The sequence below is a fragment of the Schistocerca serialis genome, chromosome 1, assembly GCF_023864345.2.
Source record: "Schistocerca serialis cubense isolate TAMUIC-IGC-003099 chromosome 1, iqSchSeri2.2, whole genome shotgun sequence".
NCBI classification, from domain to species: Eukaryota; Metazoa; Arthropoda; class Insecta; order Orthoptera; family Acrididae; genus Schistocerca; species Schistocerca serialis.
In genome coordinates, this window is record NC_064638.1 from 210,229,206 (window position 1) to 210,256,934 (window position 27,729).

Below are 27,729 nucleotides of genomic sequence, written 5' to 3' on the forward strand. Positions count from 1 at the left end.
TCTGCATGCTTCACAGGGATCCTAAGTTTTTGTATAAACTCATACTTCACAAGATCCTGTTGAAGTTTTTCTGTAAACATGTGATCTCTCAGCAGAGGACATTTTTAAACCGAGGAATACTTTAGACATGTAGGAAGCAATGTGAGGCATTTTGGAAAACCCTGACACTTCTGTGGGGCTAAGCTGTTTGGAGGAAAGGTTCGTGACTGTATTTCAAATCTGTCTAGATTCTGGACTCTGTATGGAGGTGGGGGGGGGGGGGGGGGGGAGATTTGAGCTAAATGCAGTAGTTCCATGAGGCATGGTTTGTCAGCTATGGGGGGGGGGGGCAGGTTTGGATGTTGTTATAGAGATGGTGGATAATGGTACTCCATGGTGGGAGTAGGATGCGAACAGGGTGGAGAGTCGTCTGAGGTGCTCCTCCCATGTTCAATTCCTACTCCCGACTCGGACTACCACCTTTTGCCCCATTCCCCAATTCAGTCATGCAGGACTTGTTCAAAACCTTCTCTCCTTCTCCCAGTCCATACAGTGGAAAAACTTTATCACTACTGACCGTACCAATTAGACTCAACCAAAGACCAATGTTGAACCCTGCCTGACTTAATTCACACCTCCATCCAACTGTGATCCACCCCCATTGTCCCCACATCACCCTTGCTAATTTTCCAGAATTTCTTAACCTCAAACCTTGCCTCACTATCATTCCCTAAATCCCTCCACATGCAAACTAACCATACATCTATGGAAAGAATGACAATCCACCACTGAAAAACTGATGCCAACCTTATAACTCTACTTGCTGACAAACATTCCACCACTATTGTTTTGAACCACAATGATTATCTGGTGGAAGGACTCCGCCAACTGTCAGATTGATCCACCTACAAATCCTGCCACAGCGACCCCATGCCAGAAATCCAACAGGATCTTCAGTTGCTCCTAAAATCCTTAGGCCCATCCCAGAACCACTCCCCATAGTCTATGTCTCTCCTTACCTCAACCTCTCCCCACACTCCTTCATCCAACATGCTTCCAAAAGTTCATAACCTGACCACCCAGGACACCCCATTGTGGCTGGTTGCTGTGCCCCCACTGAGAGAATATCCTCTGTTGTAGTCCCAACACCTTCAACCTATTACCCGCAACCTTTTTTTTGAGCAATGTTTTCTGTGTGGTTTGTTGCGTGGCCCACCACAAATTCCTCTCCAGTGCCAACCTCTTCATCTCAGAGTAGCACTTGCAGCCTATGTTCTCAATTATTTGCTGGATGTATTCCAATCTCTGTCTTCCTCTATAGTTTTTGCCCTCTTCAGACCCCACTAGTAGCATGGAAGTCATTCTCTGATGTAATAACAGATATCTCATCATCCTGTCCCTTCTTCTTGTCAGTGTTTTCTACGTATTACTTTCCTTCCTGATTCTGCGTAGAATCTCCTCATTGCTAACCCTATCAGTCCACCTAATTTTCAACATTCGTCTGTAGCACCACATCTCAAATGCTTTGATTCTCTTCTGTTTCTGTTTTCCCACAGTCCATGTTTCATTACTGTACAATGCTGTGCTCCAAATGTACATTCTCAGAAATATCGTCCTCAAATCAAGGCCTATGTTTGATACTAGTAGACTTCTCTTGGCCAGGAAAGCCCTTTTCGTCAGTGCTGGTTGGCTTTTGATGTCCTCCTTGCTCCATCGTCATTTGTTATTTTGCTGTCTAGGTTGTAGAATTCCTTAACTTCATCTACTTCATCATTATCAATCCCGGTGTCAAGTTTCTCTCTGTTCTCATTTCTGCTGCTTCTCATTGCTTTTGTCTTTCTTCAATTTACTGTCAGTCCATATTATGTACTCATTAGACTGTTCATTCTGTTCAGCAGATTGTGTAATTCTTCTTCACTTTCACTCAGGATAGCGATGTCATCAGCGAATCGTATCATTGTTATTCTTTCACTGTGAATTTTAATTCCACTCTCGAATCCTTAATTATTTCCATCAATGCTTCTTCGGTGTACAGAATGAACAATGGGGCGTAAGACTACATCCATGTCATACACCATTTTTAATCCAAGCACTTTGTTCTTGGTCATCCACTCTTATTATTATTCCCTCTTGGCTGTTTTACATATTGTATATTACCCATCTCTCTCTGTAGCTTATCCCTATTTTTCTCACAATTTCCAACATCTTTCACCATTTTACATTGTCGAACACTTTTTCCAGTTTGGGAAATCCTATGAATTTGTCTTGATTTTACTTTAGTCTTGCTTCCATTATCAACTGCAATATCAGAATTACCTCTATGGTACCTTTACCTTTTCTAAAGCCAAACTGATCGTCATCTAAAACATCCTCAATTTTCTTTTCCATTCTTCTGTATATTATTCTTGTCAGCAACTTGGATTCATGAGCTGTTATGCTGATTGTGTGATTTGTCACACTTGTCAGCTCTTGTAGTCCTCAGAATTGTGTGGATGATATTTTTCTGGAAGTCAGATGGTATTTCCCCCGACACACAAATTCTGCACACCAACGTGAATAGTCATTTTGTTGCTACTTCCCTCAATGATTTTAGAAATTATGATGGAATGTTACCTATTCCTTCTGCCTTATTTTATTTCATGTCCTCTGAAGCTCTCTTAAATTCTGATTCCTGTCTCTTCTAAATCAACACCTCTTTCTTCTTCTTCTATCATATCAGTCAAACCTGCCTCATAGAGGTCTTCAATGCATTCATTCCACCTCTCCGTCCTCGTCTCTGCATTTAACAGGTAGAATTCCTGTTACACTCTTAATGTTACCACCCTGGCTTTTAATTTCACCGAACATTATTTTGACTTTCCTATATGTTGAGTTGGCAAACTGAGGAGTTACTTGATTGAGACTTGGAAGCTGACATATGGCTGGAAGAGCAGTATGTTGGCCACGTGCCCCTCCTTATCCACATCCAGTGATGCCTATGGGCTGTGGATGACACAGAAGCTGGTTGGTACCATTGGGCCTTCATGACCTGTTCCAGAGGAGTTTAGTTTAGTATATGCTGAGTCAGTCTTTCTGACAATCTCTTCCTTTTTGATTTCTTCACATTTTTCATGTAGCCATTTCATCTTAGCTTCCGTGCACTTCCTGTTATTTCATTTCTCAGCGACTTGTACTTCTGTATTCCTGAATTTCCCTGACCATTTTTGTATTTCCTTCTTCCATCGATCGACTTAAGTATTTCTTCTATTACCCATGGTTTCTTTGCAGTTACATTCTTTGTACCTATGTTTTTCTTTCCAGCTTCTATGATTGTACTTTTCAGAGATTTCCATTCCTCTTCAACTGTACTGCCTACTGAACTATTTCTCATTGCTGTATCTATAGCCTTAGAGAATTTCAAAAGTATCTCGTCATTCCTTAGCACTTCCGTATCTCACATCTTTGCATATTGATTCTTCCTGACTAATCTCTTATACTTCAGCCTACTCTTCATCACTATTGCATTGTGATCAGAGTCTATATCTGCTCCTGGGTACGCCTTACAATCTAGTATCTGATTTCGGAAGTAATGTCTGACGATGATGTAATATAACTGAAATCTGTCCATATTATGTGGCCTTTTCTAAATATGTGTTCTCCTCTTGTAATTCTTGAACAGAGGATTCACTATCACTAACTGAAATTTATTACTGAACTCAATTAGACCTTCTCTCTCATTACTTGTTCCAAGCCCATCTTGTCCTGTAACCTTTTCTTCTATTCCTTCCCCTACAATTGAATCCCAGTCCTCCATGACTATTAGATTTTCATCTCCGTTTATGTACTGTTTTACCCTTTCAGTATCCTCATATACTTCATCTTCGACTTGCGAAGTCGACATGTATACCCCAACTATCATTGTCAATTTTGGTTTGGTGTTGATTCTGATAAGAACAACTCTACCATGGAACTGTTCACATAACACACTCTGCACTACTTTCCTACTGATAATGAATCCTCCTCCAGTTATACCATTTTCTGCTGCTGTTGGTGTTACCCTGTACTCATCTGACCAGAAATACTTCTTCTTTCCTTTCCTTTCCTTTTCACTTCACTGACCTCTACTATCTCTAGACTGAGCCTTCGTATTCCCCTTTTCAGATTTTTTTAGCTTCCCTACAACATTCAAGCTTCTGACATTCCATGCCCCAATTCATAGATCATTATCCTTTTGTTGGGTATTCAGTCTTTTTTTTTTTTTTTTTTTTTTTTTTTTTCAGTCACCTTCTCTTTCGCAGTCTCCTCCCGGCGATCTGAATGGGGGATTATTTCAGCATTTCAGCATCTTTTGCCAATGGAGAGTTCATCATGATTTTTTTCCAATTATAGGTGACATGTCCCCCCCCATGAACCAAGGACCTTGCCGTTGGTGTGGAGGCTTGCGTGCCTCAGCGATACAGATAGCCGTACTGTAGGTGCAACCACAACAGAGGGGTATCTGTTGAGAGGCCAAACAAATGTGTGGTTCCTGAAGAGGGGCAGCAGCCCTTTCAGTAGTTGCAGGGGCAACAGTCTGGATGATTGACTGATCTGACCATGTAACACTAACCAAAACGGCCTTGCTGTTGTGGTACTGCGAACGGCTGAAAGCAAGGGGAAACTACAGCCATAATTTTTCCCGAGGGCATGCAGTTTGCTGTATGATTAAATGATGATGGCACCATCTTGGGTAATATATTCCGGAGGTAAAATAGTCCCCCATTCGGATCTCCGGGCTGGGACTACTCAAGAGGACGTCGTTTTCAGGAGAAAGAAAACTGCCATTCTACGGATCGGAGTGTGGAATGTCAGATCCCTTAATCAGGCAGGTAGGTTAGAAAATTTAAAAAGGGATATGGATAGGTTAAAGTTGGATATAGTGGGAATTAGTGAAGTTCGGTGGCAGGAGGAACGAGACTTCTGGTCAGGTGAATACAGGGTTATAAATACAAAATCAAATAGGGGTAATGCAGGAGTAGGTTTAATAATGAATAAAAAAAATAGGAGTGTGGGCAAACTACTACAAACAGCATTGTGAACACATTATTGTGGCCAAGATAGACACGAAGCCCACACCTACTATATGCCAACTAGCTCTGCAGATGACTAAGAAATTGATGAAATATATGATGAGATAAAAGAAATTATTCAGATAGTGAAGGGAGACGAAAATTTAATAGTCATGGGTGACTGGAATTCGATAGTAGGAAAAGGGATAGAAGGAAACATAGTAGGTGAATATGGATTGGTGGTAAGAAATTAAAGAGGAAGCCGCCTTGTAGAATTTTGCACAGAGCATAACTTAATCATAGCTAACACTTGGTTTAAGAATCATGAAAGAAGGTTGTATACATGGAAAGAAGCCTGGAGACACTAGAAGGTATCAGATATAGTGTATAATGGTAAGACAGAGATTTAGGGAGCAGGTTTTAAATTGTAAGACATTTCCAGGGTCAGATGCGGACTCTGACCACAATCTATTGGTTATAAACTGTAGATTAAAACTGAAGAAACTGCAAAAAGGTGGGAATTTAAGGAGATGGGACCTGGATAAACTGATTAAAGCAGAGGTTGTACAGGGTTTCAGGGATAGCATAAGGGAACAATTGACAGGAGTGGGGGAAAGAAATACAGTAGAAGAAGAATGGGTAGCTTTGAGGGATGAAGTTGTGAAGGCAGCAGAGGATCAAATGGGTAAAAAGACGAGGGCTAGTAGAAATCCTTGGGTAACAGAAGAAATATTGAATTTAATTGATGAAAGGGGAAAATGTAAAAATGTAGTAAATGAAGCAGGCAAAAAGGAATACAAACGTCTCAAAAATGAGATCGACAGGAAGTGCAAAATGACTAAGCAGGGATGGATAGAGGACAAATGTAAGGATGTAGAGGCTTATTTCACTTGGGGTAAGATAGATACTGCCTACAGGAAAATTAAAGAGACCTTTAGAGAAAAGAGAACCACTTGTATGAATATCAAGAGCTCAGATGGAAACCCAGTCCTACGCAAAGAAGGGAAAGCAGAAAGTTGGAAGGAGTATATAGAGGGTCTATACAAGGGCAATGTACTTGAGAACAATATTATGGAAATGGAAGAGGATGTAGATGAAGATGAAATGGGAGATATGATACTGCGTGAAGAGTTTGACAGAGCACTGAAAGACCTGAGTCGAAACAAGGCCCCCGGAGTAGACAACATTTCATTAGAACTACTGACAGCCTTGGGAGAGCCAGTCCTGACAAAACTCTACCATCTGGTGAGCAAGATGTATGAGACAGGCGAAATACCCTCAGACTTCAAGAAGAATGTAATAATTCCAATCCCAAAGAGAGCAGTTGTTGACAGATGTGAAAATTACTGAACTATCAGTTTAATAAGTCACAGCTGCAAAATACTAACACGAATTCTTTACAGACGAATGGAAAACTGGTAGAAGCTGACCTCGAGGAAGAGCAGTTTGGATTCCGTAGAAATATTGGAACACATGAGGCAATACTGGCCCAACGACTTATCTTAGAAGAAAGATTAAGGAAAGACAAACTTATATTTCTAGCGTTTGTAGACTTAGAGAAAGCTTTTGACAATGTTGACTGGAATATTCTCAAATTCTAAAGGTGGCAGGGGTAAAATACAGGGAGCGAAAGGCTATTTACAATTTGTACAGAAACCAGATGGCACTAATAAAGAGTTGAGGGGCATGGAAGCATGGAAGGGAAGCAGTGGTTGGGAAGGAAGTGAGACAGTGTTGTAGCCTCTCCCCGATGTTATTCAATCTGAATATTGAGCAAGCATTAAAGGAAACAAAAGAAAAATTCGGAGTAGGTATTAAAATCCATGGAGAAGAAATAAAAACTTTGAGGTTCGCCGATGACATCGTAATCCTGTCACAGACAGCAAAGGACTTGGAAGAGCAGTTGAACAGAATGGACAGTGTCTTGAAAGGAGGATATAAGATGAACATCAACAAAAACAAAACGAGGATAATGGAATGTAGTCGAATTAAGTCAGGTGATGCTGAGGGAGTTAGATTAGGAAATGAGACACTTAAAGTAGTAAAGGAGTTTTGCTATTTGGGAAGCAAAATAAATGATGATGGTCCAAGTAGAGAGGATATAAAATGTAGACTGTCAATGGCAAGGAAAGCATTTCTGAAGAAGAGAAATTTGTTAACATTGAGTATAGATTTAAGTGTCAGGAAGTCGTTTCTGAAAGTATTTGTATGGAGTGTAGCCATGTATGTAAGTGAAACATGGCCGATAAATAGTTCGGACAAGAAGAGAATAGAAGCTTTTGAAATGTGGTGCTACAGAAGAATGCTGAAAATTAGATGGGTAGATCACATAACTAATGAGGAGGTACTGAATAGAATTGGGGAGAAGAGGAGTTTGTGGCACAATGTGACTAGAAGGAGGGATTGGTTGGTAGGACATGTTCTGAGGCATCAAGGGATCACTAATTTAGTATTGGAGGACAGTGTGGAGGGTAAAAATCATAGAGGGAGACCGAGAGATGAATACACTAAGCAGATTCAGAAGGATGTAGATTGCACTAGGTACTGGGAGATCAAGAATCTTGCACAGGATAGAGTAGCATGGAGAGCTGCATCAAACCAGTCTCAGGACTGAAGACCACAACAACAACAATAATAACAGGTGACATGTCCTGTGGATACACATTATGTCTCATTAATGTAGTGGTTTCCATTGCTTCTTCATCCTCTTGCTGGTGACCATTGCTGATTATTACACAATCTACCATCCTATATAAAAGGTACCATCCATTTCCTCCATTGACTCTCCACAGGTGCTGTTCCTTTAATACGTGATACCCTGTTTGTTACTGCTGATGCAACCTCCCTTTGCACTCACATCCCTAATGGCCATGGCCTTATAGCTATTGAACACTACCTGTCCCAACACCTGACAGATTCCAAACCTACAACCTTCTTCCTAATCATCACCTACAATTATTTCTCCTTTGAAGGCATTACCTACAAACAAATCCAGGGCACAGCTATGGGCACTTGCGTGCCACCATCCTGTGCCAACCTAATGTTGAGCCATCTAGAGGAATCCTTCCTAAATGCTCAGAATCCAAACCCCTCACCTGGTTCAGATTCATTGATGCCCATCTTCGTGGTCTGTATTGAGTGTGTGGACACCCTATCCACATTCCTCCAGAACTTCAACACCTCCCCCATTCGCTTCACCTGGCCCTACTCAACCTAGCAAGCCACCTCCCTCGATCTTGACCTCCACCCCAAAGATGGGTGCATCAGTATGTCCATCCATATCAAACCTACCATCCACCAGCAGTACCTCCACTTCAACAGCTGCCACTCACTCCATACCAAGAAGTCCCTTCCATACTGCCTAGCCACCCATGGCCGTCACATCTGTAGTGATGAGTGTTCCCTCTCGAAATATGCCGAGGGCCTCACTGATGCCTCCACAGACCATAATTAAACTCCCAACCTTGAACAAATACAGACCTCCTGTTTCTTATTTCTCCAGTCAATCACCACCTCCATAAGTCCCACCGTCTGACTACAGAAGAGCATTCCCCTCATGACTCTGTACCATCCAGGACTGGAGCAACTGAATAATGTTCTCTGCCAGGGTATTGATTCCTCTCATCGTGCCCTGAAATGAGGAATGTCCTTCCCAGTATCATTCCCACCTCTCCCGCAGTGGTATTCCACCACCCACTGAACCTGCACAATACCCTCATCCATTCCTACACAACTCCTGCTCCCGACCCCTTGCCTCGTGGATCACACCCCTGTAACAGTCCTAGATGCAAGACCTGTCCCATACATCCTCTAACTGCCACCTACCCCAGTCCGGTCACAGGCATCACCTATCCCATCAAAGGCAGGGCTACCTGCGAAACCAGCAGTGTGATCTACAAGCTAAGCTACAATGACTCTGCTGTATTCTACATGGGCATGACAACCAACAAGCTTTCTATCTGCATGAATGACAAACGACAACTGTGGCCAAGAAACAGCTGGAGCACCCCATTGCTTAGCATGCTGCCAAACACTACATTCTTCCTTTCAGTGACTGCTTCACAGCCTGTGCCACATGGGTCCTTCCCACCAACACCAGATTTTCTGAATTGTGTAGGTGGGAACTCTCCCTACAGTATATCCTATATTCCCGTAAACCACCTGGTGTCAGCCTTTGTTCGTCTTTGTCCCTGCTCTCTAACCCTTTCCTTGTTCACATTACACCAACACACCCACAGTCTTTTTATGCCTCTCCTTTTCCACTAATCCTCCCCCGCCCTCTTTCTGACCTCCCGACTGCACCTAGCTGCCCTATCCTCTCTCCACCTCATCCCTGTATCTCCCACAAGCAGCACTTTACCGTCCCCCATCCGTACCCTGCAGTCCCTCCCCCTCCCTGCCCCAGTCTCCTCCTTACTCCCACCACCCGATTGTATCTCCCATCAAGCGCTGCTGCTTGCAGTGTGGCCTCAGCAGCCAGAGACTGCATTCATGTGTGCGTGAGTTGCATATGTGTGAACATGTATGTGTGTATGTTCTATCTCTGAAGAAGGCCTTGTTGACTGAAAGCTCATTTTCTGACAGTTTTTTTGTTGTACCTATCTGCAAGTCAGCATCTCTGCCATATTGAGTACCAAATATCTTTTCAAAATATTGTTCACTCTGTCCTAGGTTTTCCATTGCTGTGACTTTTAGTTATAATAGATGTTTAGTTCATGTGGCAATAGAAGGAATTATTTATGCAAATGATGGGAACCCTAAATTTTACATGTTCAGTATCTATAGCAATTAGTGCTACTGTAGGTAAAGAGGACTAACAAATAAATATAAAAATACTGTAACTTCGAAATTGCACCACTCTGTGAAGGTAGTCATAGCTAATTGACCATTATGAGAGGCCTCATTACTGTTTGCTTCCTCTTCCAGTCCTTTCCAGCAATGTAATTTATAACTGTTACTGCATAGTATATTGCAGAGGGTACCTGGTACCACTATGTTAATTTTCTTTCCTGTTCCACTTCCAAATATAATGAGGGGAAAAATGACTGTCTAATGCCTCTGTTCAAGCCCTAATTTCTCGTATTATATCTTCATGGCCCGTAAGCGAAATGTACATTGGCAGGAGTAGACTTGTTCTGCAGTCAGCTTAAAATGTCGGTTCTCTTAAATTTTCCCAATAGTGTTTCATGAAAAGAATGTTGTCTTTCTTCCACAGATTCCCATTTGAGTTCGCAAAACACCTCCGTAGTATTTGCGTGTTGACTGAACCTACTGTTAACAAATCTAGCAGGCTGCCTGTGAATTGCTTCAATGTCTTCCTTTAACCCAATCTGCTAGGGATCCCAAACACACAAGCAATACTCAAGAATGGGCCAGGCCGGTATTCTATACACAGTCTTCTTTACAAATGCACTGCACTTCCCAAAAATTCTCCCCGTATAGTGAAGTAGACCATTTGCCTTCCATATTACTGTATTTATGAGAGTGAATTTTATGACTTTGATCACACCTCGTGGTCTAAACCAAATAGACCTTCTGTGTAGAATTAGAAAAATTCACACTGAACATTAGGTCTACATGACTCAAGAGTTTTGTGTTCATTGTCTTTTATATTACTAAACGTTTTCCCAAATATTTGTACCAAGTTGTATATTCCTACGTTTCATGCTGAGAAGTTGTGGTGTCTACTAATTTGAATATGAAACAAGCACTCTCATTAAATAGTAAAGAACATATCAAAATGTGAATTGTGTAAAATTGTGCACAAGGAGGTATGTGAATTTGCTGCATCATTTTCATAAACTGGAATAAATTTTTTAATACTTTATATTGTAAGCTAAGGTCCCATGTTACAACAAAACACACTGGGATACACTGAGAAAACAGGAATGAATACTCCTTCTGCCAACAGAAAGAGTAAAATTCGGATACTGTATTGTTAATCCAAAGCTACCTTCAAAACAAATAAAAAAAGTAAATTGTCGTTAACTGTTGACCGAATGGTTTGAAAAAGAGCAAAGTATTATTCTATGGAAATGTCAAGTTTTATTTAATTTTGCTCTAAGCTCAATGTGCATTTCCGCTAACATTTATTTAGCATATTAGTTAGTAAATTGCCAGCTCAGGAGACCAGCAGTTTGTTTCCAGTAATCGTCACTTTACAACACATTGGGTGTTGTCCAAAGATCCATTCTTAGTTGCTGTTGATATTGTTTCCTGGTAATAGACTAAAGTAAATATTTGGCATAATAAGGGAATTTAATCTCAATCTTAGGTGAAGTTCACTTCTGTCTTCAGTAAGCCATTGTTGTACTTGAGATTTTTATATCTTCTCAAAGAAAAAAGATAGACCATTGTAATGCCTCACAGTTTCATGGATGAATGTGTTGCTAAATTGTGCTGTGCGAATAGCGCCACTTGAGCAGTCTCAGCTGTGGCTGGCTTCACTTGTTGATTTAGTCTGTATTGTTGTCTATGTTCTGAGAGCCTGGTTTTTGGTCTTTTCATCAATAATGTTTCCACAGATCCAATGGAAGTAATATTATATTCAATGTCTGCTACATTTTGTGATACATATCCCATGTGCTACCCTGGCCTGCATGATTGTATGTATTGTTTTTAAATTTTCTGTGGGTTAACTACATCACTTTCTTAAATTTTCTATGGGTTAACTACATCACTTTTGCTTTTATGCCAGGCTGTAATGGTTGTGTGAGTTCCCAGCTTCTGTTTGGCAGCTGTTTCATGTACGAGGGCGGTTCAGAAAGTAACCTCCGATTGGTCACAATGCGGGTTGTGGGGGGAGTAGCGACGCCATCTGTGCGTTCACGCACTCAACAGGTCAGTCGGCATCAAGCCGTGGTCGAGTGAACGTCGTACCTGCGTTAGTTTAGTTTTTGTGGCAGTTTGAAATGTGTGCTGCAATAGAAAACCCCGCCAAATGTGAAGTGCGTGCTGTCATAAGGTTTTTTTACAGCCAAAGGATATTCTGCAGCAGCTATTCATCGTGAGCTTTGTGCCGTGTACGGACCAAGAGTTATGAGTGAAGGAGTTATCCGTGAATGGGTACGTTTATTTAAAAGTGGACGAGAAAACGTTCATGATGAAGAGAGGAGTGGTAGACCATCATTGGTGACTGACGAACTCGTTCAGACAGTTGATGCAAAAGTTCGTGAAAATCGACGTTTCTCAATGTCGGAGTTGTCTACTGGTTTTCCACAGATTTCTAAGACTCTCTTGTACGAGATAGTGACAGCAAGATTGGGTTACCGTAAGTTCTGTGCACGATGGGTGCCCAAAATTCTTACCGACCACCACAAAACTCAAAGAATGGCCTCTGCATTAGACTTTCTGTCACGTTATGAGGACGAAGGAGAACCATTGTTAAACAGAATCGTGACCGGTGACGAAACCTGGATTAAGTACGTGAACCCTGAGACAAAAGAACAATCAAAGATGTGGGCACATTCAAATTCGCCTACCAAACCAAGAAAAGCCTCGCAATATTTTTCTGCCGGGAAACTGATGGCAACGGTGTTTTGGGATGCCAAAGGGGTGTTGTGGTACGACCATTAATCAAGACGTGTACTGTGAAACAATAAAAAAGTTACGACGGGCTATACAGAACAAACGCCGTGGTATGCTGACTTCCGGTATCGTTTTTTTGCATGATAACGCCCGTCCTCACTCTGCTCGCAGAACAACGGCCCTTCTTGAGTCCTTCAAGTGGGACGTTATCAACCATCCACCTTACAGCCCAGACCTGGCGCCATGTGATTATCACCTCTTCATGCATTTGAAGAAATGGCTCGGGTCACAGCGGTTTGATGACGACGAAGAGCTCAAAGATGCGGTCACAGGCTGGCTCCAGGCACAAGCGGGTGATTTTTATGCAGAAGGAATTTCAAAGCTTGTGAAGAGATACGATAAGTGCCTCAATCGCTATGGAGACTATGTAGAAAAATAGTGCAAAGATGTAGTTGTAAGATGTATATATTAAAATATTTTTATTTAACTTGGTGTATTTTTTTAAATCAACCGGAGGTTACTTTCTGAACGGCCCTCGTATATTGTGACCACTAGAGCACACCATATCTCTTCAAACTTCAGCAAGAAGACAAAGCTGTGTGTCCCCAAGATAAATACGATATGTTTTTCTACATTTCATTAGTTTAAGGCACCTCCTGCATTATTTTAAACTGGGACTGTTTTATTTAACATATATAAGATGTCCAAATAAATACACAAAGTGCCAGTTTGATTTTATACATGTTTGTATTTTGAGTAGCATTATCATGTTAGGGACTTTTTCAGTAAACAGTTTCCTTGAGAACTTTTTCAGTATATTTACCTGATTCCACAAGTCGTAATGTATGGAAATTGGTACATTTCAGATAAACAGTTAAGAAATTTTCTCTTATGCTCATGCTTCTAAACCTGATGGAAAATTTTAAAACCATTCTATTTTTGGATGACTAAAGCAGTTATTTGAAAAATATGGAATGAAATAAAATGTAAATGATGCAGCAAATATGTTCGTGAGGCTTATTGCTCAACTGCAGCAAAACATAGCACTTACAGTTTCTGATACAGAATTCTCAGAAAAGCAAATTTCAGTATCACAGTATAATTAAGTAATGAGTGCATTCTAACAATTTGAATTTTTTGGGCTGAAAACAAATTAAAATTTTCTTGGTTACATCACACTCTGATTTGCAGGAAGTGAGTGCTACTGGCTTTACTGTGAGCATATTCTTCTTAGATGTGAGAACATAACGGCTATCAGGTGTGTCTAACATTACTTGAATTTTTCAGACAGAGGTGAGAATATGGCATTCTCAAAGTGCCATCTTTCACACTTCACGGAAGATCAAATTATTGTCATGAGAAATGTGAAAGTATCATACACACAGATCACACATCCAGTTGCCTAAAATGCAGTGACTGCAGTATGAATGCTGATATGATTGACTAAGGTCAACAACACCCAAAAAAGAGTAGGCCTGGGTCCTTCCGGAAGCGCTACATCAAAAGAAGATTGTAAGATGATTTGACTGGCTTTGACAAATAGACAGATATCAATGGTGGGAATCCATTTTTATGGGCCTTTGTGTGGGGAGCTATTGGGTATGACAACAAGACTGGTTTCTTAATTGTTGAAGGGAAACTGAATGCTTACCATTTTGTAGCAAAAATGGTAAACCCTGTTATATCCTTTGTGACTACAGTACCAAATGTCATATTCCAACAGATTAGTGCCAACTCACACTACACTTTACACCTCAAACTCCTTAACCCCCCAGCAGGCGCGTCTAACTTTCATGACGCCACTAGACGTGCTGTATCTCGTGGATACATGCGACGATTTTTGTGTTTTTTTGTTTGTTTACAGGTTCTTTTTCTTTTGTTTTTGTTTTAAATTGCAGTTACCTTTATTGTTACAGATTTTACAAATACGGAAGTGAACATCAGGCTCATTACACTTTCGAATTAACAGAAATATTTGACATTTTGTAATGGAGAAGTACATGAAATTCTTTTAAAAATTGGTTTTATTATAGATACAAATAAATTATTGAACTAATCAAAGCATGTCTCTTTTTACTGATTGCCCTCTACAGAAAGACATTGTTCACAAATTATTTTTGCGTGCTTTTGCAAACAAAGATGTGTACCGCATTTTTCACATGTATACTTGGCTGAGACAAGTCTTTTTTGTCTCCCTGTAGCATGACTGGCACCTTTTTCTTTTCTTGTTTTCTGATTCCAAGGATTGTTCAGCATTTCCTTGCTCTTTTCCTTTAGGTTTGTACTTTACTAGCATTTACTTTATGTCATCAGGTAGAGTCATAATAAGAGCTCTTCTTTTGAGATGATCTTGCAGTAGAGTCAGAGCCAAAGTAGTGAGGTACTCGCACCGATTTGAGTATTTGTTGTTGTTGCCCAAGAAAATTACTCTTGAGTTGATGCCTGCAATGTTCAACAGGTGGAAAAAAATCACCATAGGCCATCTTCTTGTTGACCTAGCTACAGTGTAGGTTGCACAGAGTTTGTCAACTACATCAACTGCAGATTTGGTGTCATTATAGTGTAGAATAATTGCTGGTTTCTTTTCTCTAAACCTTCCGAAACCTTATTTGACGATACATGCATACTCGAAAGGAGGACTAGAGTTTTCCCTTTTTTCGGGACATACGACACGAGGGTTTCATTCTTGCTGTAGCCAAATACACTATCATATTGCTGTCTACTTTTTGGTGCTACGAAATTCGATGGCAGTTCCTTCTTGTTTTTTCTAATTGTGCCAACAAACGACAGTCTCCTTTTATGCAGTTCTCTTACTAACTCCAAACTAGTAAACCAGTTATCTGCTGTAATGTTTCTACGCGTCCCATATATTGGTTCGGCAAGGCTCAGAACTACTTCTTTGGCAGAGTTGTTATTCTGAAAGGGTCCTTCTGGTTGTAATCCACAATATATTTCCATGTTGTAAGTATAATAAAGCTTGGCATCACATAGGCAGAAAATTTTGATGCCATATTTAGATGGTTTGGATGGTATGAACTGGTGAAATCCACACCGGCCTCGAAATGCTGGTAGCTGCTCATCAACTGTGACGTTCTGACCGAGGGAATAATGTGTCTTGCAGTTATTCAAACACATGGTGAACATTTCCCTCACGGCTGCTAATTTGTCTGTCTTGCGCCGTTCTTGTCTTGTGGCTCTGTCATCAAAACGATCACATCTTATTAGGAACAGGAAACGTTTTTCGGACATGGTCATTCTAAAAATATTCAGACCAAGGTCATCTGCTGTCCAGAAGTCGTGAACATTCTGTTGCCCATCACGGAACACACCAGCAAGGTATAACAAGCCAAGAAAGGCTTTTATGTCGATTGCGTCTGTGTCCTTGCAGTCACTCTCGCGAGCAAAGTTTCCTTTTAGATCAGCTATATGCCTGTTGGTGTTGACCACAATTAGATCTGGGATATCATTACTGATGAATAGGCTCCAGCAGTCAATTTCAGTTATCATTTTCTTTGCGTCTCCAACTGCCCCAGGCAGTTTGGTTAGTATATTATGAGGCCATGTCTGTGTTGCTTTCCAAGCCACTTTCCTCCATTTAGTTCCATCCTTACCTAAATTAAAAAAAAATAAGTACATTACACCATTATTAGCTATTGTTATTATTACATCTGAAAGCATATTTATTGTCTTTTCTACTCACCAAAACAGTAATGTTCATGAGTTTCCTGCACTTCATTATTTTCCTCTTCATCAAATTCATGATCTGTGTCTGAGTCTACAGATCGTGTTTCGAGTATATCTTCGGTTTCTGAATCAGTTTCTGCAAGATCATCTTCATCTTCAATGGAAACCTCTTCGTCGCGAAGAAGGCGATGTATTCTTCCAAATCCTTAGGATTTTCTAGATCATATCGTTTACTCATTTTGAAAGAGAGTACACGTAGCTATAATGAAACGTTGCTTCATTTAAAAGACAACAACACAACTGCCGACTTGCGTACGCTGCAAACAATGCAACAGCTGCAGTCATTAGTGACGACAAAGCGTTACCCGAGTAGGCGTGCTGTATCTGAGAGATACAGGCAGTACACGTTCCCACACCTGACTCATTTATGACCTTGTCAGGATCGGGATAAGACTGAAATTCCTGTGAAGCAATAAGAAAGGTATGACACAAGATGTCGTGGGCCAGCAAACCATTACCACTGTTCATTGCGGTAATATTAGAGAAAAAGTAGGTCATGTATCTCACAGATATATGCGCGACTGTCAGAGGGTTAAGGAATGTTCTGTTCATGACTGGCCTGTCTGGATCTCTGATTTGTCACACATAGATGATACCTGGGATGTGATGGGGAGCTGTGTACTTCCATACCAACCTTCAGCCAACAGTCTTCATTGACTGACACTGCATGTGTTTCAGACAGTGCACGAGATTTCTGAAGATGTCATTTGGAGGATGTTTACTTCCATGCCATAACAAATACAAGTGTGTTTTCATGTCCATTGGGTTACAGCTCATACTGATTGTTTGGACGGACTTCTGTTGCAAAAATAGAATGAATTCTTATTAATTTAATACCTCTTATGTAATGAACATCTTCATGTAGTATGATAAATATTGGACTGGTACTTCATGGTGTAATACTTTTCATTTCATCTACATACATGTACACATACATGCACACACACATACATACATACTTCACAAGCCACCATACAGTGCTTGTATCACTACTAGTAATTTCTTTTCCTGTTACGTTCACAAATAGTGTGAGGGAAAAACAATCATCTGTAGGCCTTTGTACAAGCCCTAATTTCTCGTATCTTTACAATCCTTATGTGGAATGTATGTTGGCATCACTGGATCATTCTGCAATCATCTTCAAATGCTAGTTCTCTAAATTTTCTCAGTAGTGTTTTGCGAAAAGAACGCCACCTTCCTGCCAGGGATTCCCATTTGAGTTCACAAACATCTTTGTAATACTTGCATGTTAATCAAACCTACCAGTAACAAATTTAGTAGCATGCACCTTAATTGCTTTGATGTCTTCCTTTAATCCGACCTGATAGGGATCCCAAAGACTTGAGCAGTACTCAAAAATGGGTTGTACTAGTGTTTATGTGTGTTCTCCTGTACAGATGGGCTACATCTCCTGTACAGATGAGCTACACACTCCTAAAATTCTCCCAATAAACTGAAATTTTCCAGTGTTCTTCTATACAACTGACCATACATACTTACAGCTGTTTGCAAACTGCAGCTAAATCCTTCTGCATCCACTTACAGCACACACAAATTCTATCCGTATCAGTACTACTAATTTAGGAATTAAGCTATAAAAACACACAAAGGAAGCCAGATACGTAACTTACTACTAGTCTGATATGTCACCAAAGGAGACTGACACCTTACTGAGCTGTGAAGTTAGCCATTCAAAAGAAATGACAGCTATGTTACAGACTGTGCAGATCCACATTTTTCAGCAACTAAAACGCAAGACGACTACTCTTAAATACAAAAACATGTAAGGAATATAAAAATTAAACTAAGAAAGCTCACCAGAAAAGCTAAATATTAAACTTGCTACTCTCCTGGTGTGTCACCAATGGAGGCTGGATCCTCCTGCCATGTATGTTGATAAACAACAGATTATTCGAATCTGGACTGAAAGGCTTCCTTGTGAAACATTCCTTTTCCTACTTCAGGAGTTCCACGCAGTAGGTAGTGTCTCACTATATAGTGTTGTATGTTAAATATCTTGTTGTAGATCTTATTTTTGTTTTTTGTGAGTCCGTAATCAGTGGATGTTGGAATGTTCAGTTACTCAATTATTATCGTGGTCTTCAGTTCTGCTCTGGTTGATTCTGCGCAGTACAATTTTTATGCCCCCCTCCCCCTAACATTGGGATGTCATTGGTCATGAAATCAAAAGATTACTTCCTCATAGCTACAGCAAACATTGCGTCTACTAAAAGCCAAATCCTTATGCATTAGATTAACTTTGGCAGACACTGCAGGGCTCCCAACAGACATTGGTCTCAAAAATACAATCCTTAAAGAAAACTTTCCTGACAGAATAAAAATGTTTACCAGACCGGGACCTGAACATGGGACTTTTGTCTTCACTGCCAAGTGCTCTACTGGCTGAGTACACAGGGATGACGCAGACAACCTCTGCAATTTTGTGTTCATGACTGAAGGGTCATAATACTCAACTTTGTATGTGATGTCCAATGAGTGAAGAATGTGCCATGGCCCAAAGTGGTGGTATAGTAACTTTTCCAATACTCTTACTTCTGCACAGGTGCAAAAATCCACACCAAGTCTTCCAGAATGTATCTCACTGACTGGTGCTTTTATTAGAGTGTTCTCGGTCCTTTTCATTGTCATCCAGCCAGTTGTCTTGCTTCTTCGGTCTTGGTGATGAGGTGTTTTATGTAATTATTTTGAGTATCATCCAGTTGATACAGGGAACGGTGTATCTGTTTTTATTTCACCCTTGTGATCATGAAATAGAAACGACAGTGTGAAGCCTGTAGTGTCTTACTTTGCAGTGTTATATGTGAGTGTCACAGTGGGTCGTATTGCATCCCCATCTCTTGTTTGACCTCAACATACATCTAAAGCATGCCTGCCAACATCTTATTAAAGCATTCTGTGACACCGTTGTACTGTGGGTGATATAGTAATTGGAAGTTACCTCTGAGACTCTTCTTGGCTGGAAAACATTTTCAAAATCAGATATCATCACATTGTGTGCCCTGAGCTTCAGGAATGATGCATTCTACAAGGAAGTGGCAATTTCTGGAGCTTCAGCAGTTGGCACAACTTAAGTGCAGCGTAGCAGGTAAGGTAGTTAGTGCAGACTGTTATCCATCAATTTCTGTTTGTCAACATTGGGAACCTCTCCAAGAAGTTGATTCTGATCTGGTGGAATGGCGCTTCTACAAGCTGAATTGGTATGAGATATCTTGGAGGTAATTACGACTGGTGCTTCAGTCACTGGCATTCTGTACAGTGGCTTGTATGGTGTGTAACAGGTTGGTGGATACCTGACCAGTGACACCTGAGTTGGAATCTGATTCTGTGAAGTCTTCACAAACCCCAGATGATCAGATGATGCATCATTCTGGAAATACTTCAAGATAGCTGGCCGTAGGTGAGCTGGGATGATGAACAACTGTTTTGGCTCCAGTGGATTGTAGTTACTCTTATACAATGTTCAATTTATTAATTCAGACTCTCCTATGGTCAGTTACTCCTCTTTCAAGGCTTATGTGGTTTTCAGCAGTGACGAATTTTGCCTCTGTTCAGCCACAAATTTATTTAATGCACCAATGATTGAGAGTTCATCCATGCTACTGTATTCCACCAGAGGATTCCTTGAAAGGCATTCGGTGTCCTTGTGTTCGCATCCCCTTTTAAAAAAACTGTGATGTCGAACTCCTTGAGCCTCAGTGTCCATCTCGCCAGCTGACTTGATAGTTAGCCAGCATGGAGAATGGTGGTCCATCACAATTGTGCATGGTTTGCTAAATAAATAGATCCAGAACTTCTTAATGGCCCAAACAATTGCAAGCCACTCTGTCGTGGTTGTTGAGTATTTCATCTTGGACTTGGAGAGTACATTAGAAGCATAAACCAACACCTTTTCAGCAACTTCTCAGTCTGCTCCAGAATTGCACCTATCCCATTTTAGCCTTGATGTGATGTTCTGTATCAGCACTTTTGTAATACAGTGTACAACTGGAGATGAATATAGTGCACCTTAAGGACAAGGGAAGATATTTCTTGCATGTCATTCAAGAAAAATTTGGCATCTTCCTACAGTAGTTCCTGCAAAGGAGTTGTGTTGGTACAGAAGTCCTTTATAAATTGCCAGTAATGTGAGCACACTTCAAGAAAATTCATAACATCATGAATGCGTCAAGAAGTCAGAAACTCTATGACTGCTCTCATTTTCTGTGGATTGTAATAGATTCCAGTGCCATTAATTGGGTGCCCAAAGAATTTTATTTCTTGGGTTACAAAGAGGCACTTCTTAAGATTAAGGTAGAAGCCTGAGGTCTAAACATGCTTTATCAATGTTGTCAGGTTGCTTGGATGTACTTCAAATGCCTTCCAAAAATGATAGTGTCATCCAGATAGCAAAAACACATTGTCCATTTAGTGTCCAAGCAGGTTGTTTGTCGTATGCCCAAAAGTGTTTGGAGAATTAAACACTCAAAATTACATAACTTTGAATTCATAGAGGCCATTAGGTGCTACGAAGGCAGTCTTTACCAGTCAACAATGATTTGCCAGTTAAGAAATAGTTTGCCCTTTAGTCTAGAGTGTCATCAATGCATGATACTGGTTGGACATATTTTTTGTGGTTTTTTCCCTGTCATTGTAAGTCTACCCAGAAATGCTATTTGCCATTCTCTTCCTTTACATGGTCCACAGGAAAAAACCAAGGACTCTCTGAAGGTTCAGTGATGTCATCTTGCAGCATCATCTCCTCTTCCTGCCAAATTATGCATCATTCAGTTGGTGACACTCTGGCTTAATTGGTGGATGGTCCCTATTGCTGATACAAAGTTTTACTGTGGGTCAGTTGGTCAGTCATTTCTTCACTGTGAATTTGAAAGCATTTGAAAATTGTCACAGAATGACTAACTCTCACCAATGTTGTTCTCAGTCAGGCCAGATTCTATTGGCCTTGTCCAATCCAAGCTTGTACTTCTTCTCAAATGACCCCATCGTTGTTGAGAAGTTCAAACTTAATCTTCCTTCCTTCAGAAGCTATGTCTGTTTGTGTTTGCTTTGTGTTGTGCAGCTCTTCAGCATCCTATTTCTGACTGTCCACCATTTCTTCGTGGCCTCCTTAGTGCCAGTTACTATTCTGCTTATATTTCTTTTCTTGCTTTCAGTCACTCTGTGTCTAGGTTTCTTTGGCATAAATTTGTACTTTCCATGTTTTTATAGTTTCTCTATTCCTTATCATAATTCCCATCCACTTTCTTTTTCTTTTGTCTCTTTCCCTCCTAAGTTTATTGTGTTGCCTCTTTCCTTGATGTCAGATATTCACCAGAGATAAGGGTATCATCAGGATTGCCCCGGGATGTGTGATAGGACTGCTCTTATTATCTGTATACATAAATGATCTGACAGACGGGGTGTGCAGAAATCTACAGCTGTTTGCTGATGATGTTGTGATGTATAAGAAGGTGTCATTATTGAGTGACTGTAGTGGACACAAGAGGACTTCGACAAAATTTCTCTTTGGAATGATAAGTGTCAGCTTGCTCTAAATGTAGAAAAATGTAAGTTAATGCAGTTGTGTAGGAAAAACAATCCCATAATGTTTGAACACAGCATAAGTAGTGTGCTGCTTGACAAAGTTGCATCAGTTATAAACCCAGGTGTAATGTTGCAAAGCAGTAGGAAATGGAACAAGGACATAAGGGTGGTGATAGGGAAGGCGAATAGTCAATTTCAGTTTATTGAGAGAATTTTGGGAAAGTTGCTCATTTATAAAGTGAACAATGTATAAAACACTAGTGTGACCTACTCTTGAGTACTGCTCAAGTGTTTTGGATCCACACCAGGTCAAACTGAAGGAAGACATCAAAGTAGTTCAAAGGTATGCTGCTAGATTTATTACTGGTAGGTTCAATCAGCATGCAAGTATTCTGGAGATGCTTTGTTTACTCGAATGGGAATCCATGGAGGGAAGATGGCAGTCTTATTGAGTAAGTTAAGAGAACTGCCATTTGAGGCTGATGGCGGAACAATTCTACTGCTACCAGCGTTTATTTTGCACAAGGACCATAAGGATAAGATAAGGAAAATTAGGGTGTGTACAGAGGCACATAGAGAGTCGTTTTTAGTTCACTCCATTTGTGAGTGGAAAGGGTAAGAAAATCGCAGGTAGTGGTACAAGGTACTCTTCACCGTGCACCATATGGTGGCTTGAGAAATGTAGATGTATATGTTCTTCTTGCTATTCCATTTCTCTCACTATCATATTATGATCTTGAATAAATGATTTTTGAATTCTGTAGCCAACTTGAAGTGCGACATTAGTTTGTGACAACTTTTATTCAATAATTGTATTTCTTATAACTATGGAAGTGTTTTTGCAAAAGTTAATTAAACACCGTAGTTTCTCCCCTATTCTCCCATTATTGATTCATACATTTTGAATAACTCCCTACTACTTTTTGAACAACACAGGAAAAGAGAGATTGCTATTTGCCGTAAAGAAGACACGTTAAGCTGCAGACAAGCACACTTTAAAAGATACATAAACCTTTTGACCACACCAAAAGAGAAACTCACACAAGCAAGCACACCTCGTGTGCACATGACTGCCAACTCCAGCATCTTGGGCTAGAATGGTGGTGGTGGTGGTGGTGGTGGTGGAGGTGGTGGTGGTGATGTTTGGTTTCTGGGGTGCTCAACTGCGTGGTTATCAGTGCCCATACAAAGTCCAAATCCTTACACAGTCCAGTCTACCCACTTTCATGAATGATAATGAAATGGTGAGAACAACACAAACACCCAGTCCCCAGGCAGCCGGTAGTTGAATCCGGTACACCATATCCAAAGGCAACAATGCTAGCCACTGGACCATGAACTGCAGACTCATGCCTGAATGCCAAACTACTTTTTGGATTTTCTAATTTTTCCTACTTGTAGCAATGTTAAGTCATTTCATGTTATAAGTCTTATTTTGTTGTCCTACCTCTTTTCTTAAAGTTTTCTTTCTTGCTTGATGAGAATTGTGGTTTGTATATTGTGTTTCTGGAGAGCCAACAGAGGAGATGGTCAAGATTGTTTTACAAGCAATTCTATCATTATATAGGGGATAATAGTGTGGTATCTTTCTGTTGCTTTGCCCATAGGCAGAAGGTGACCAACTTCTATTAGTTATCTAGCATCTGTTGGAGTACAGATGAAGGAGTGAGTAAAAGGGGTGGGGGTACAGGGGGGGGGGGGGTGGGTGGAAATTCTCTTCCTCCTTTCCCTTTAGAGCCATTGATCATCTATGCATCCAGGCTATCAGGTGGGTCAACTGAAACTTTTCTCTGTCTCATAAAATTGAGGTTGCTACTTTTCCCTTTTCTCATCTAGGCCTTGGCGTGTAGGTTGGAATTATGAATTTTGTGATAAGGTTTCCTAATTAGTCATGATTCAAGGTAGAGTGGAAGTGGATATTACTGTATCATTTTATGAAGTCTGGATCATATTATTTGTGTTGTATGTGGAGTGAAGCCCTGATGGTACTGGTTAACTGCAGGTAACATTTCTCTGCAGTTATATATTAATAATGATGCTCACATTGAATCTGTCTTGGTTCAGGTTGTGGCAATTGAGTATTTGTGAAACTGAAAGTTGTGGTGTATCTAAAAAAAAGAAAAAGTTGTACTGCCAGTCTCTAGTGCAGAATATCTTCTGTAGACAGCAATTGTGAAATTGTAGAACAGTTCAGATTCAACATTCAACTGTGCCTGTCCATAGTAGCTTGACTAACCCAATCCAATGGTCGGCAGAAGGCAACCAAATGAAACATTCTTTGTAAACTGCTGCCATGTCCAAACCTACATTTGGATTAAAAATTTTAAGGAGTGAGAATAATAATATGAATATTTAGAGAGCAGAAGGTTGGTCAATATCAAACAGAATATATTAACAGTCTGGTGCATGCCTGCAGTGTATACAGGGTGGTCAGAAAATGTGTGAAATACTTGTAGAGATGTTACAGGGCAGATTGTATTGATAAATAAATGTTAAGAAAGAAATTCAATATGTTGCGCCGTTTCCGAGTTATTTAGCATTGAAGTTAGCCAATCAGATCGTCGCACGCGTAAATTCAAGTTTCAGCTAACAAGACAAAGCACTCGTTGGGCAACACCGCCCCTGGCAGGCCGCTTGAATGCGAGCATGCAATGCCCCAATTGGCTAAATTCTATGCTAAATAACTCGGAAATGGAGCAACGTATCGAATTTCTTTCTTAACATTTATGTCTCAGTACAACCTGCCCTATAACATCCCTACAAGCATTTCACACATTTTCTGATCACCCTGTATAAGGGGATGCAAGACTAGTAGATCTTCTCTTGTTTTTGCACCAGGGACATTTATTCCCACAGCCAAGCAGTTTTGCTGCTTAGCATGGACATTTTAAGTGCATCTTACATTGCCGTGAGTTGAGGAAGGAACAGCCTCCTGCTGGACAGTTATCAAAAAATGTCATAGTGAACACTGTGTTAAAAGAGAGTGTGTAAGGTCTGAAACTGTGTTTGTATGATCAACATAGTGTGAAAAACTGTAGCATGACTTGCTTTGAATATGTCTCTTATAGACAAAATCACTGTTTGAGAACACACAATCCAGCTGCTTGTTGAGAATAATTGCAAATCATTTGGTGATACGAATGTTGACAGTTATTGCTGAGCATGCTGCTTCTCCATAAACAATATCTCATCAGGCAAATCTTGATAGATGTTAAATAGTTTGCTGTTATTTTTCATGAAATCTGTTGAATAGTGTCACAAATCACCTGCTTCTGTTATGTAAACTACAATTTCTGAAGAGATGAAACACTTTAATAATTTGGCCAGAGACGTGGCAGTGTTTATGGACCATCCAGTGGAAACTAGAAGAAAATAGTATTTGTAATTTTCCTTTTACTGGTGCGATGTGATATCATAATTTTTTTTTAACCTTTTTACATAAAAGCTTTCAGTGTAAAAATTCTTTCTTCCTGCCTCACAAAAAGTCTTTCATTTTCATTTATACTCTTTATATTCTTCTGAATGTTGTCTACTTTCCTGCTATTTGAGAACAAACAAATAATTTTAAATGATCTAACTGTAGAATTTATCTTTTTTGCGTAGGCTGGCATAAAAACTCATGTTCGAGAACTTATCAATAAATTAGGTGAGCAGAGTGTGGACTCAAACAGAGAATTAGTTGCTCAAAAAATTTTGAATGCTTTACAAGGGAAAGGTATTCTGGATGATGTCATCAAAACATTCAGTAGTAAGAAACCTGAAAATTTTGCAGGTGGATCAAGGAAGAAGGAAACCAGAGAACATGATGTTAACGGTAAAATAACACCACAAGACAATAGAAATCTAAGTTAAAAAAGGGAAAATACAAACTTACATATATTTGTCCATTTCTAGGCACATTCGTCCTGGGTGTGAAACAGTATGCACTGCCAACAACAAAATTTCATGAATCATCATCAAACAGGGAAGTCACAAGCAGCCCTGCAGACAATCCATCTGACAGACTGGGTCAGTTCAGAACACAGTTAGAAATTGAAGTTAGAAGTGGAAAAGCATTCATTGACTTCTTGTTGGAGGAACAGCTGTCTTTAAATAGCAGTGATTCTTGGCTCAACATTTTCTTTTATTTCCGGGGTCAGAGACGTTGGGTTAAGCCCACAATATGTGCTTGTGAACCCCAGTTCAGTGGAAATTTCACATTTGAACTTAATGTGCCACACATAGGACAACTCTTGGCAATTTCCGATCCAATCCATATGGTTCTTCTGAAGGTATCATCATCTGGTGAGAGACGTCTTCTGTCTTCTCACTTCATGGATTGGAGAGAGATCCTTGTTTGTTCTCAGTCACAGAAATGTTTCATGGTGGAGTTTCTGGGAGTTGGTGAGTTTTAAAAATTAATTTGTCATTCTATTTTATATAATTGTAGTTTTGAAAATGCTATTGGTGTGATACTTTGGTTTAGTTGTTTTTCTGTGTTGCACATAGACTTCACACAGTATGAAATTGTTAGCTTGCTTGTAGTTATTACTGATGTTCATTATTAAAGGTTACTGTGATTTCCATAGATATTTTTCAAGAATGAGTGTCCATTTGAGGAGTTCCTGTTGTTTTCTTGTTAGTTAGAAACAATAGCAGAAAAAATTAACCTATTGGATTGTAATCAATAATATCTTAATTTATTAGTAGTGAAACTAAACAGTATTGCAAATCCTCCTAGCTAGTTAATTGTTTATTGTTAATTATTTATTCTTACTATAATCTTCTGTGATGTTGTTAGACATGTCAGATTCATCTAAAACGAATTAAACATTAATTAATTCATGCATACAGGCATGTTTACTTACAGGCCTAATTTTACTTGGATTTGTATATTGTGTACAATACTCATTTTTAAAACAAGTAAACTGATTATCCTGAAAGTAATACTATGCCATATATTCTTACTTATTTATTAGCCATTACTAAAACTACACATTTTGCATACATTCATTTGGCTGACATCAGGAATATGGTAAAACTTCTGCCTTTCTATTACACCATTGGTTTTTTTTTTTTTTTGGAAAACTGAACCAGCATCCTTCATAATTAGGAAAATATTGAGGTCAGGAAGCTGGAAAGCAGGTATTTTTAAAGAATATAGTTGGATAACAGAGGTGTTTTGCTACAAGAGTTATTCAGTAAAAAAACAAATTTTTTAAAAGTATTTATTATGAGAATGTAATACAACCGTATTTATTTTTCAATATAATACCCCTCATTTTGTAAGCAATTATGTCAGTGCTGGACAAGCTTCTCAGTTCCACATGCAAAGAACAACTGGGACATGAGCGTAACTAGTTACGCACTGCTGCCTACGCTTCCTCATTAGTAGCATCTCTTGAGCCCCTGAGAGCTTCTTTCTTTTGATTGAAAATGCACCCAACTGTCATCTACCACTACAATATGATAAAGAAATGTTGTCCCTTCAGCCTCATGCTGTTGCAGAAACTCCCTGCATACATACAGGCAACTTTCTTTAATTTCTGGTGTCAAATGTTTTGGAGTCCACCTCACACACCCACTTTCTTGACCATCAGTAGTTCATGAACCACATAATGAGCTGATCTGACACTAATGTTCATTGTTTCTGCAATGTCACTCACCATAATACGCCTGTTTATATGTATCAGCTCGTCAACTCTCACAATGTCATTCACTGTGACTACACAGACAGAGTGTCTTGATTGTGGTGAATCTTCAACAATTGTTGCACCCAGTTTGAAGTTATCTGTCAATCCATACACTTGTGATTGTCTGAAACAACTTTCACCGTATTGCACTACCATCCGATAGGAAATTTTGATTGGTTTTAACCCTTCAGCTAACAGAAACCTAATGATGCTCTGCTGTTCCACATTCCTGCAAACCT

General features: G+C 39.9%; 1 protein-coding gene across 3 annotated transcripts in view; it reads left to right on the forward strand.

Annotated features, from left to right (window-relative positions):
- The window catches only part of LOC126466050 (centrosomal protein of 76 kDa-like), a 133,193-nt gene that overhangs the window by 5,974 nt on the left and 99,490 nt on the right, over positions 1-27,729 (forward strand). For all 3 annotated transcript variants that reach the window (XR_007585980.1, XM_050096355.1, XM_050096354.1), the window contains exons 2-3: positions 25,422-25,632; positions 25,713-26,201. Coding sequence is in view for 2 of the 3 variants with exons in the window: in XM_050096355.1 (XP_049952312.1) it covers positions 25,422-25,632; positions 25,713-26,201 (700 nt within the window). In the remaining variant the exon portion in view is untranslated. The remainder of the gene's footprint in view (positions 1-25,421; positions 25,633-25,712; positions 26,202-27,729) is intronic.